This window comes from Carica papaya, chromosome 2 (genome assembly GCF_054855325.1).
Source record: "Carica papaya isolate Zhongbai chromosome 2, ASM5485532v1, whole genome shotgun sequence".
In the NCBI taxonomy this organism is placed as follows: domain Eukaryota; kingdom Viridiplantae; phylum Streptophyta; class Magnoliopsida; order Brassicales; family Caricaceae; genus Carica; species Carica papaya.
The window spans coordinates 35,459,733-35,472,115 of record NC_142310.1 but is presented as its reverse complement, the minus strand read 5'-3'; the positions used below and the strand labels follow the sequence as shown (position 1 = coordinate 35,472,115).

At 31.6% G+C, this 12,383-nt stretch overlaps 2 protein-coding genes across 13 annotated transcripts; one reads left to right on the top strand and one right to left on the bottom strand.

The window, feature by feature from the left end:
* The first annotated feature begins 971 nt into the window (after positions 1 to 971).
* On the top strand, positions 972 to 5,227 carry ADT2 (arogenate dehydratase 2). Its single transcript, XM_088214414.1, has 12 exons — positions 972 to 1,308; positions 1,408 to 1,475; positions 1,567 to 1,659; positions 2,438 to 2,638; positions 2,713 to 2,793; positions 2,918 to 3,013; positions 3,099 to 3,176; positions 3,274 to 3,363; positions 3,464 to 3,525; positions 3,675 to 3,756; positions 3,843 to 3,919; positions 4,774 to 5,227. The coding sequence occupies exons 1-11, from the start codon at positions 1,053 to 1,055 to the stop codon at positions 3,900 to 3,902; spliced, it is 1,167 nt and encodes a 388-aa protein (XP_088070540.1). The 5' UTR covers positions 972 to 1,052; the 3' UTR covers positions 3,903 to 3,919; positions 4,774 to 5,227.
* A 482-nt stretch (positions 5,228 to 5,709) lies between these two features.
* LOC110824626 (Cysteine proteinases superfamily protein) lies at positions 5,710 to 10,893 on the bottom strand. Of its 12 annotated transcripts, none has more exons than XR_015817375.1 (4): positions 10,764 to 10,876; positions 6,967 to 7,772; positions 6,572 to 6,637; positions 5,710 to 6,170 (listed from the first exon to the last, which is right to left on the bottom strand). XR_015817375.1 is itself a non-coding variant. In XM_088214413.1 (3 exons), exon 2 carries the CDS (start codon positions 7,747 to 7,749, stop codon positions 7,069 to 7,071), a length of 681 nt encoding a protein of 226 aa, XP_088070539.1. In that variant the 5' UTR covers positions 7,750 to 7,772; positions 10,764 to 10,876; the 3' UTR covers positions 6,417 to 6,637; positions 7,050 to 7,068. The 12 variants fall into 12 exon arrangements, 5 of the variants coding, with proteins under 5 accessions (XP_088070539.1, XP_088070535.1, XP_088070536.1 ...); XR_015817376.1 differs by having other exon boundaries at positions 5,710 to 6,095; XR_015817377.1 differs by having other exon boundaries at positions 5,710 to 6,045.
* Between the last annotated feature and the right edge of the window lie 1,490 nt (positions 10,894 to 12,383).

Genomic DNA, 12,383 nt, shown 5'->3' with positions numbered 1-12,383 from the left:
AAATTAAAATCCGTAGTTTAGATTTTAATTAGGTTAACGTTGAGAATTCTTCAATCATCTTTTAATAAATTTGCGCGCATTATGACCCACTAATTGGGCTGGGCCATGATCCAGGCCCATTTCAGGCCCATTCCATACTTTCTTTTTTCCTTTTTTGTTTGGAGAGAGAGACACGGATATCCCTTGCAAGAGTAATTTTCAATTCCATCTATTTTTGTCATTTACCAACCCACTCGGTCCAAGTAATTGTGTCGAACAATTGATCTAATTAATCTAATTTGTTTATTCGGACACGAATTAATTTCGGGTTAAATCGAGTTGGTCGGGTCGTACAAATCTGTCGATAATCATGATTTGGGCTTTTGGATTGGTTCGACCCGGCCCAATTGTTATCTCGTAAGAAAGTGGGTTCGAGTTTCAGTTAATTCTTTTATAAATATATAATGTACAAAGACTGATCCTATGTATGGTCATTATTTTCAGCCCAAAATCGACTTGACCCAATTGGAATAATATATTTATAAGTACATATTATATATGACACAGTCAAGTTCAGACAATTATATTTGATCTAAATCTGAATTAGGTTGAGTCAGGTTTTGAATTTTGTGAAACAATAATAAGATTTCAGAATCAATTTTTGCTGTAAATTTTTTATCCGACCGGAGAATTCCAGATACGTCGCCGTTTCGCAGGGGTTTATTTATTTATTTTTTAAATTTGAATAAATATAAATTCCATGAAACGGTGACCACCGACGTCGTGTCATGGTCTACAGGAATCTCGGGCCCAGGTTTGCATCGGATTTTTTTTTTTTTAAAAATCTAAAAAAGAAAAAAGAAAAAAGAAAAAACAAAAAAGAAAATCTTTTTATGAAACGACGTCGTGTCATGTTCTACAGAAGACCCGGGCTCGGGTTTCCATCAGATTTTTTTTTAATCGAAAAAATAAAAAATAAAAAATAAAATCTTTTTTTCTGACATCCTGCTATGCCCTCATCTTCGTGACCTCGTCTTTTTTCACTCTCTCATGAGCCGAAACCGCCCACGCAAATGGCGAGTTACACAGTCCGATCACCGGTAACTCAACTTCCCGGCAAAATCAATTGCATTTCGTCACAGTCCGATCAGAAAGCAACTGTATCCGTCAGCTTTCGTTCGAAGCGATGTCGTAGCGTCGTCGTTTCGGCTTCTCTTCACGGAGAGAGCGAAAATGACGCTAATAATTTTCAGGCAGTTGAATTGCAGAACATCTTAAATGATTTCCCTTTCGAAGTCGACTCCAAAAATGGATTTCACTCGCTCCCAAGTAAGAAGTCGAAACTTGCATGATATTCGTTTGTTTCTTCTTTTTTTTTTTTTTGTGATGGTACTATTTCCTTTTTTTCTTTGCGATTTTGAATTGCAGAGCCTCTGTCTTCGATCCAGGCATCCAATTCAATCTCTGATGGTTCTCGGCTTCGTGTTGCTTACCAGGTGAATAGTATACACAAACACTTGCGCGAGTGCAATTAATATCTTATATGTTTTGGATTTATTGTGGCTGTACTGATTGATTGATTTACAGGGAGTTCGTGGGGCGTACAGTGAGTCAGCTGCACAGAAGGCGTATCCCAATTGTGAAGCTGTTCCTTGCGACCAATTTGAGACCGCTTTCGAAGTTAGTAGTTGATATTTATTGCCTTTATTTTTACCTTTTTTTTTGGTGTATCTGGTTATTCATATATATTTTTATGCTCTGGTTGACTAATTTGGTCTGGATGTTGATGTAATCATGTAAAATATTGTTTGGCCTTTTCTTTTTAATTGTTTCTGATTCTAATTTTGGCAACATCTGCGTCACTCATATATATATATATATATCTGTAGTGTATATATTATCTGTGCCAGTCATGGTTCCTCGTGATTGATTTCTTATTTGATTCTTAAAAAAATAAAAGAAAAAAAAATGTGGATGAGTAGATAGAGCTATGGCTTAAGCCATATCTAACATATCAATCATGTAACGCTTAGCCTTCAACTTTGACCAGAAATATGACGTGTAAAGGGAACCGAATGTCGATTCAAAGGGGAGTTTTTTCTTGGGCTGAAAGTTAGTAATGCGCTAGAGAACTCAGAAGGATAGATAAAGTAGAGAGAGATTTGTGATAATTTAACACCCATCGTGATTAATTTATCATGACCTGAGTGGTGGTTCATTCATTTTATTTTGGGTATTTTCTGAATATTCATGGGAAGACATCAATCTTCCCTTAAGAGGGGTTATCTTTGTTGTGTTTAAGGAGTCTTATTACTGGAAACTTTACCTTTGATGCATGTCAATCATATGATATAACCGTTTAACCTTCACTTACATTAATCCATGAATAAATATACTGAAACTTTTACAGTTCTGATGTCCTGAATATACATTTTAAGGAGTCTTGTTCTATCCCCAGGCTGTTGAGCGGTGGCTTGTGGAGCGTGCTGTCTTACCAATTGAAAATTCTTTAGGTGGGAGCATCCATAGAAATTATGACCTTTTGCTGCGGCACAGATTGCATATAGTAGGGGAAGTGAAACTTGCAGTTCGCCATTGCTTATTAGCCAATCATGGTGTTAATGTCGAAGACTTGGAAAGGGTTCTGAGCCATCCCCAGGTAAGTCATTGTCATGTCCGCTTTTCTGAAGCCATTTCCATTTTGAATGTTGGTTAACTGGTTTCGTGTTTCAGGCTCTTTCTCAGTGTGAAAATACATTGACAAAGTTGGGATTGGTCAGAGAAGCAGTAGATGATACTGCTGGTGCTGCGAAGGTAGGTTGGGATTTAGTGTTTATGAAGGCAAACATCTAGGGAGCAAAGAGGAATTACCATTAATTTAATATTTACCATTGGTGGCTCCATAAGTTACTGATTTAAATTTTATTTCAATATGTAGCTTGTGGCTTTCAACAAACTAAAAGATGCAGCAGCAGTTGCTAGCTCTTCTGCTGCAAAGATATATGGCTTGAACATACTTGCTGAAGACATTCAGGTACATACATATCTAATGCTTCCTTCTTTCTGGTGTTGATGAATTTAAGGAGGTTTTGGATTCATGTTTGCATTACTTTGAACAGGATGATTGTGACAATATCACCCGGTTTCTAATGCTGGCCAGGGAACCCATTATTCCTGGTATAGATAGACCATTCAAGGTTTGCACTTATGTGATCGAAAAATTGCTTGCAGCCCAAATTATTTGGTATTATTCTTAAATTATAACAACTTTCTGATGGATATTATTGATCATAGACGAGTATAGTTTTCTCATTGGAAGAAGGTCCTGGGGTGCTTTTCAAGGCACTTGCTGTGTTTGCCCTGAGGCAAATCAACCTCACCAAGGTTCAGACTTCTCTTCCTGGAACTCTTCTCTTTTACCACATCTACACTCTTTTTCGAGGCTGCTTTATCAATAGCCTTTTTATGTGGTTCTCTTGACCAGATTGAAAGTCGTCCCTTGAGAAATCAGCCCTTGCGAACATCTGATGATAACAATGGGCAAAAGTAATTTTAGTTAATAGCTATATTCTGATTTTCAAGTATATATATACAACCAATATTTCAGTTTCAACAATGCAGTTCTATTTTATTTAGCAATTATTTGGCTGGTACTGACATTTTGCCTGTTCATGTTTTTTTATTTTCTTTCGCAGATATTTTGACTATCTGTTTTATGTGGACTTTGAAGCGTCAATGGCTGACCAGAGAGCACAGAATGCTCTCAGGCATCTGAATGTATGCTTTCCGTTAAATTTGTCAACATGTGCATTGAAACAAATATGTACGCTTGTTTATAAAAACAATATATATTTCTTTTGCAGGAGTTTGCTACTTTCTTGCGAGTGCTAGGAAGCTATCCGGTGGACAGGACCATGATATGAATAGCCATTCCGTATTGGTAAGAATTTGACATAAAACAACAATTATTATGTTGTACTAAGACAAAATTTCACAAGCTATGCTTCATTTGGGTCTTAGCTTTACTTCTTTTTAGGCCATCCAAGGTTGATTATGTTGCTTAACCAAAAAAGAAAAATGTTGATTCTGTTGAAAACTCAAGTGAAGTTTTAAAAACCTCTGCCTTTTCCTCACCTTGTCAAAAGTGTCCTACCTGCCCTGAGGTTCATCAGACATGCATCTGGAAATCTGGAAACCTTGTTTTTACGATAAAGTGTACTTGGTTACATACATTATTACTCGTCTAAACAATTCTACAATGTGCATGAAAGTACCAGTTCTAGATTTTTCAGAAGGAATGTCTTTTACTGTCAAAATAAACTGGAAAAATTAAACTAATGTTTGGATGGAGGTAGGTGGAAGGGAAATGGATGTGAGGAAATAAAATTCATATTATTTTCTTTTCTTTTGGAGTCTTATTTATGGAAAGAAGAGAAATAAAACTCTAGAGTTAAATCCTTCATTTCCTTGTCATATTGATGTTCTAATTTTTTTGACTGAGACCAAATCTAAAGAAAATTAAATTAGTTCAATGAAAGGACTAATCAATTTTCGACTTCCCTACACTTAGTAAAATTATAAATATTGACTTCCTTCACTATCAGCCAAACAACTTGTAAATAATTTGCTCTCCATTTATTTTCTCTTCAATTTTTTTTAGCCTCCAAAACTAGAGAAAAGAAACCTACTCTCAAGGCCAAACAACTTATATCTTCATGCATTATGAATTGGTTGTGTTCCTTCAATCAGGATTTTACTGAGCTTTTCATGTTTAACATGCCTTGTCCATTGCAGGGAACGTTACGAGCTCATCTCTCTGATATGGGATCTCGAACATTGGCCTTGCACAGGTTTTCCAATTTCGATAGATCCAGAATGTGATACCTTACTGGTTGAGATCTCAGTCCATGCAATTTTGTAGTATCTGTCAACATTTTCTTTGTAATTGTTAATAGAACTAGAGAGCTGTTTGTTTTATCCCCCTCCCCCTCCCCCTCCCCCTCCCTCTCCCCCATTTTCTTTTTTAATAATTCTGTTGTGTGATCAGAACTACAGGTTTTTGAGTAAGTAGCAAACTCCATCATATGCTTGATCTGCAGCAATGGGTATAAACTTATTATATACAATCAACGTTGAGGTATGTAGTTACGATGATAAAGTTGTATTTAAAGTTAGCAAAAGTGAATCATAAAACTATTTATTTTGACTTAGATATGAAATTAATTTAAAATTAAATTATTATTTTTCATTTAAAGTTTTATTTTATTCGTATTGTACTTTAATCCTTATTTACTGAAATTAAAAAATTGAATTAAATTTACTCTTAATTTATTTAGTTACTCCGTTTAGTTGAATGGTATATAATTTTTTACAGGGAAAAAGGTGCAAACTCTATCTCATAGCTTTTATATCTTTCTCCGTCGTCTGGTAAAGATATTTGATCAGTAAATTACAAAAATTTTCACTTTTTAAAAATCAGAATTTAAACTTTTCCCTTATGATTTTACAGAGAATTTAAATATTTAACCACTAAATTATTATTTTTTTTATTTTTTCCTTTTCTCAATCAGAATTAAAATTTTTCGGCATATGAAGTTTAGAAACATACGAAAGAAACACAAAGTATATGTAGAGGAAAAGGTATATTACAGTTGAAATTAGAAACATACATAAAAAAAAGCTGTTAAATGTTTTTTTTAATAAAACTCGATGTTATGATTGACGAGAAGGTGAAAAATGAAATTCTTGAATATATAATTATCTCTCACTATTCCAGTTCACGAATCCTATAATTACATATTATTTTGTTACAGTTGTGATTCTGTTCAACCAAATACAATAACAATAGATATTATTACCAGTAACTATTATTTTAGCTTTATTAGCTTTATAATTATTATTTAGAAAAGCGTTGTTTACTTGATAATTATAATCATTTTTTGAGACAACAAAATAACTAAAGCTTAAAACTCTTCAAGTGTAGTTTTACAGCAGTTTGTTGCTTCTTCCTCACTGTGTAAATAGGCTTCCTGGTGACGCCTTCTTGGCACCATACCCCCACATAAACTTTTAATATTCCATAAGAGAATATATATTAATCAATTCACAAATCTTTGCTGTGTAAATTTATCACAATCACAATTAGTTAATTCTCAGATCCAGCAGGGCTTGTATCTGTACTTTTAATACAACTAACATATTTTAAAAAAAAAAAAAACTACATTAATAATCGATGCATTCTTCTCTATATAAAAAAAAAACATGAATTTAAATTGAATCGTATTTCTAGACATATGTAAAAGAAAATATTATATTATCAATAGTTGATTCGTTATTTTTTTTATAAAAATTTATAAATTTAAATCGAACTGTACTTCTATATACATTATCATCAGGAAGTTATTTTTACTGCGTTACGATTTTTGTGAATGTATATATTTACTAAAAAAATATTATATCAATTATTTCATTTCCTTCTTTGCTACAAACCAACTCGTTATAATTCAATCCAATTCCTATTCGAAATCATCCATTTCTTGCCAATAAACCTACAAGATTTAATGATTCTACCAAGAGTAAGTTCCTCACTGACCTTTTTTCTCCAGAGAATGAGCAGAGCTATTAAGTGAGCCAAAAACGGACGAGAACAAGTCGACGTCTGTAAATAGGCTCTAGTGAGATACAAAGCTCAGTTGTAGAGAAATGTCAAAGAGTTTTTGTTTTTTTTACATTCATTTATTTTTGTAAACAAAAATAATACACAATTGTTAAAAATATGTAGAACGTTAGAAAAATTGAGAGTAAAAACATAACATTAATTAGAAAAGAATAAAAAGATAATCCTAAACTCAAAGTTATTTTCTCTACCATCATTTTTCAAATCTTGTTTTCATTTTAAACATCTAATACATGTCTTGGTTACCAAACATCTATACCACTTTTCTAACTAGACCTTAGCCATCAACGGCCATTGTTCAAAAGAATTACCTCTTATTGTCCAGCATCTTCGACATCAAGCTTCAGTTCGGTTTCAAATTTTTAAAGAACATTGATATTTTCTCATGTCTCACCTCTTATTTTCGGCAGCTTTCATTTTTTAGCCATAAGTCCTTTAATCATCTCCAGAATCTCCTTTCTCATCTGAGAAACAGCAGATGGGTTGACCTGCTCCTCCGCAACAGAAATCCATAAGCCATCCGTAAATTCTTTCGTTTTATACCAGTTGCATATAACTTTTGCAATGGCCGTAACATACACACCGCAATCATAGCCATTCACTTGCTGTGGCGAGCTTGCGCATTCAACATACTTGGAGTTTGATGCCGAGCTTGGATCACCCATATATATAGCAACAGTGTTATAAAGCTGCATTGCATGTCTTTTGTTCATTCCTCCATTGCTATCATGATGAATGAATACATTAGCACTTCTCTCGTATGCAAGCAAGCTCCAGTGGCTTCCACCTTCAGCGACACTCACATCATCATTGTTGTTAACAGGAAAGATCACCACCTTTCTACCTGGCAAGTTAAGGGGTGCCAGGAAATCTTTAAGATTTTCAGGATCTGGGCAATTTGTTATCCAGAAAGCAATGGAAGGTGGAACAAGGAGTATTTCATGTGATTGATGGATTGTCGATAGGTAACTGAAATAGAACTCAATGACTCGATCATTCAGGAAAAAAGGACCACTGAGAATATCCAAGTCTGATCTCCTAAGCACCACATCATTGTAGCTAAGGATCTTCTCATCAGATAGAGATTTTCCCATGCTGGAGATACCAATAGTAGTTCCTGATCAGATAAATTTGGAGCCAACTAAGTCCAGTGGTCGCGATTAAAATTCCAAAAACTTAATAAACACCAAATATCATATAGCTAATGCAATAGAATCTAAGAATAAGTTTGTTTCAAGTTTTCTGATGTAGAACAAGAATATGCATACAGCAAAAAAATGGAATATATGAAAATAGTATTTAGTTCCAAGTCAATTCCAGTTCCAATTCAAGTTAGATATTTTTATGATTCCTTTCTTGACAGGTAGAAATATAAATCCATCATTGTAGAATTAAAAATATGAAGAAAAATTAATTCAATGATGCATCAATATATAAATTATTATTAATTTTTACACATTAAATAATTAAAACATAGGAACTAAATGAGAATAAATAGATTTACACCAAAGATAATGTAATTCCTATAAGATAATAATGAATGCGGCAAAGAAATGATAAAAGGTATCAAACATGACCATCTAGGTTCAGCATACCATACATTTTGACAAGCATAATTCCTACTGCCTTTTCAAATTTATTGATATTTTTCAAGGGCAGATTTTTCATTGATAGAATTGAATTTTTCCAACGGTTTCTTTCTTTATCTCCTTCAGTCTGTTCTCCCCCAATAAGTAGATAATATTGTTTCAATACGTTTTGCAATACAAATCATAAAATAAACTGTTTAGTGACCTGGAGTAAACCACCTGCACTTAAAACAAAAACCCAATATCCACCAATCAACAATATCTTGCGTTTATATGGTTCCAATAAATCTGTTTTTTTTTTTTTTTTTTTCATAAATAGCATCTGATTTTCCAAGGCATAAAACATCCTCCCTCATGCAAGACCTTATACTAGAAATTTTTTATGCCTTCCTGAGAGCACGATTGTACAGTTCAAAAGCTTTTCAATGCATTTACTCATGACATTAGGGCTAAATATGGGAGTTTGTGAGGGAACATGCATCTAGAAGGAGGGGACTTTATGAGAAAAGTTGCATTATCTTATCACACAGCAGAAATTGACAATGCATGCTATTATAAAGCAATCATTTCTAGCTGCTATAAGGTACAGCCTATAAGGTAAGACACTTTCGGTGTGATAGAGAACTGTGAAGCAGAAGCTGGTCGCTAACTTGATCAGATCCTTTTGATAGTTACCAATTATTTAGGATCAAATCAAGAATTAGAGGGGTTACAGGAGAGGATCATTGGGTACCCAGTTTCTGAGGACATTGATTCCTCCAAAAAAATTAGGAAGCAAACTAAACTTCCATTTGCCTGTAACTAGCTTCAACAAAACCTTCCTGGGAATCCCAACTCTTAAAAAACCATTCTAGAAATGACAGTCACAAATTCTCTTCATGTAAATAACAACCTTATTAAGATTTTCTTCACGCAGAGAGCTCAACGCTTCCTTTGAACTCACAAGTGTACTGCAGGCAGTCCAACATATTGAATAAGATCTGACCTTCCTAATTTCCTGCCTCCGTTTGTGTTCATGTAGTTCACATATGGATTATTTAATTATGTTGCCAAGGAGAAGACATGCTTCAGATAAACGGGCATACAGTATACTACAGTATCCTGAAATTGCAATCAAATTATTCCTTGGGAAAAAAAAAGATATTACATTTCATCAGTGAGCCACTTAAACACATAGTTTGAAGGATAAACACAAATATGACAATGTCCTAAAAACAAAAGTGATTCCCCATATACATGATAATAAAACATGCTCACCACAACAGAAAATAGCTAATGCTCTCATGATTAGCAAATTAATGATCCTCAAAGGATATTAACATTTTCATCTAAAAATTTTGACCTGATCTGTAACTATATATGGCCAAGTATCACTTCATTCACAAGACTCGAATGCCAAGGATCACTTCATTCACAAAAGTAGAATGCCAAGTATCACTTCATTCACAAAACTAGAATGCTTCAGGAGCATTATGTTCGTTTACCATAGTAAGGACCAGATTTGGTGCACAAAATTAGACTAGAAGCTATAATCTAGGCAGCTAGATGCTAAATGTTTTAATCCAAAAAATATTTTGGAACAATTCGCTCACGAAACAAACCCAGTTCTATTGAGATTAGAATATACATTCAGATTCTTGCCTTCCACATAAACCAATGATCCAATTGACCCGGTAAATTGCCATCAGAGCTTTTCCATCCCAATACCATATCACCATAAACTCCTTAGAGAAATAATATTAGAAACAAAGTCCATTTGAAAGCCACACAGAAAAACAGACAACACAATACATTTACCGAGTTCGTCACCACTCTACAAATAGAATCCAACTTCACAACAAAAATAGTAGAAAATTCAATATGTTTCTCTCGTATCTGAACTCTAGCTCTATTTAACTAGTTTGATATGTGTGGCCAACTCTGGAAATAGAATCCGAATTTACTATGAAAATAGTAGAAAATTCAGTGTGTCTTTCTCACATTTCAACCCTAATTTGAGTACATAAAAATAGCACTTAGCAGTTCCGAAGAGAAAAAGAAACATATATTAGTACATGCTACAGTTAAAAAGAATCTAAAAGATGTTGTATTTTCGGGTCTACTGGTCCATCTAAAATTCATGAAAAACTACAAAAAATACTCAAAAAAAAAAAAATACCGATTCTGGAAGCTGATGAATCTATCTCAAACCAAAAAACCCTAGATTAATGCCTGAATACATAGAACTCGTTCTGAGTAGAAAGTCTCTTCGTCAAATTCTGCCTTGGTTAGCAAAAACAGTCATTTTTTCAAATTAACATCAAAATCCATACGGTGAACCATATATATTCAGAAGTAAACCATTATTTGCAAGAAGCAAAGTTAGCCAAGTTTTGTTACACCACACATGACAATAAATATTTATTCATTTGAGGATTCCTTACAGAGTCTTCGGAGTACTGAGAGATCTTAAAAGCAGAGAATAACAGAGGTGAATATTTGAGAAAATATGAGTAAAATTAAAAGAAAATTGAACTTACCGATGAAAACTGATTAACCAGCGACCTCCGCAAGTTGTCCCATGGAGGATTTGATAAATGAAAAAGAAGATTCGCGGCCGACAAGAATGGATTCTTTATGCTAAACCGAACAATGCCCATTAACTCTTATTGGGCCCTCACGGTGTCAGGTTTTTAACTATTTGTGTTTCATAATTTTGAATTATATTAAAAATTAATTTAATTAAAATTTTAAATAAATAGAATGCCTGAGTAAAATAAAAAATAATAAAATAATAAAATTATAACTAAGAAAATCTAATAAAATTAGTTATAAAATTAATATAATAAAATGATTATTATATTTTATTTAATAATCATAAATAAATTATAAAATTTATCTTTTTATAAATATATTATAAATTAACGATTTATAATATTTACTTCAACATATTAATTATTTAATTTATTAATATATTAAATCATATTGTTACCATTAAATTATAATTCATTTAATGAACTATGATATATACAAATAAATTAAATATATAATTTTATATGATGTACCTATATATATTGTTATTTATATGTATTATAAATCATACATGACTTTTTATATGTATTACATTATAAATAATACATTACCTTTTCCCTTGTAGTTTTATTTTAAAAGAAAAATCAGGTAAATGTCATTATCTCCTTAATGCGCCAAGATAATCCCATAACATTAATATATTCAATTTATTAATAATTAAAGACATTTTTTTTAATTTACAAATTATTTATTACGTTATAATTAAATAAATTTATAATTTAAAATTATACAATCAAACTAGTTTATTATTCTTATGGTCAAAAAATTATAACAAGCAAATATTAATCTTAATAAAATTACTAATAACAACTATATATTTTAAATATATGACAAGAATATAGATTAAAACAAACATATAATAATTATTAATGTTTTTTAATATATAGTCATAATATGAAAATATTATTTTTAGGTTATTTTTATATCATTAAATTAAGATATATTTATTAAAAATTATATTTTTATTTTTATTTTTGCTAATATATTTAAAAATTGTATTTAAAAATAAATTTATAAATTTATGAACTACGAAATAATTTTTAATTTAATTAAATAATGATATATATATTTTTTAAAAGAGACATTAGGAATTTTGACAAAATATTTTAAAAAATACTGATTATTATATTATAAATAAATAAATGTCTCATTTAAAGTGACATGAAGAATATGAAAACTATATGATAAGTTCAGTGTTTTTAAAGCTCATAAATTAAAAGTACATGACTATGACTATATACTATATGTAGAATGAAATTTATTATATGTATTTATTTTTAATTAATATATATTTATTATTTTAAAATATCAATATATTATTTTTTTAATTCATTATAATTAATTAATTTATTTATTTATTAAAAAATAATTAATTAATTTAATGTAATTATCCTAATTTCATTAATGTATATTGGGTAAACGTGGTATGCATTTTAATTTGCGAAAACTCAAATTTTCAGTAATGGGTGCGTTTGGAATCTGGGATTGTACGCTATGGTTGACTTTGACCACAGTTAGCTCCCGCTTGAAGTCATAAACAAAAAAATTACCAGTATAAAAATATTAAA

Bases quoted from the DNA above. Each gene is read 5' to 3' on its own strand.
- ADT2 (XM_088214414.1), top strand. From the start codon at position 1,053: ATGGCGAGTTACACAGTCCGATCACCGGTAACTCAACTTCCCGGCAAA. The intron at 3,177-3,273 runs GTTTGCACTTAT...TATTGATCATAG, and splicing joins GTATAGATAGACCATTCAAG to ACGAGTATAGTTTTCTCATT. The intron at 3,364-3,463 runs GTTCAGACTTCT...TCTCTTGACCAG, and splicing joins GGCAAATCAACCTCACCAAG to ATTGAAAGTCGTCCCTTGAG.
- LOC110824626 (XM_088214409.1), bottom strand. From the start codon at position 7,749: ATGGGAAAATCTCTATCTGATGAGAAGATCCTTAGCTACAATGATGTG.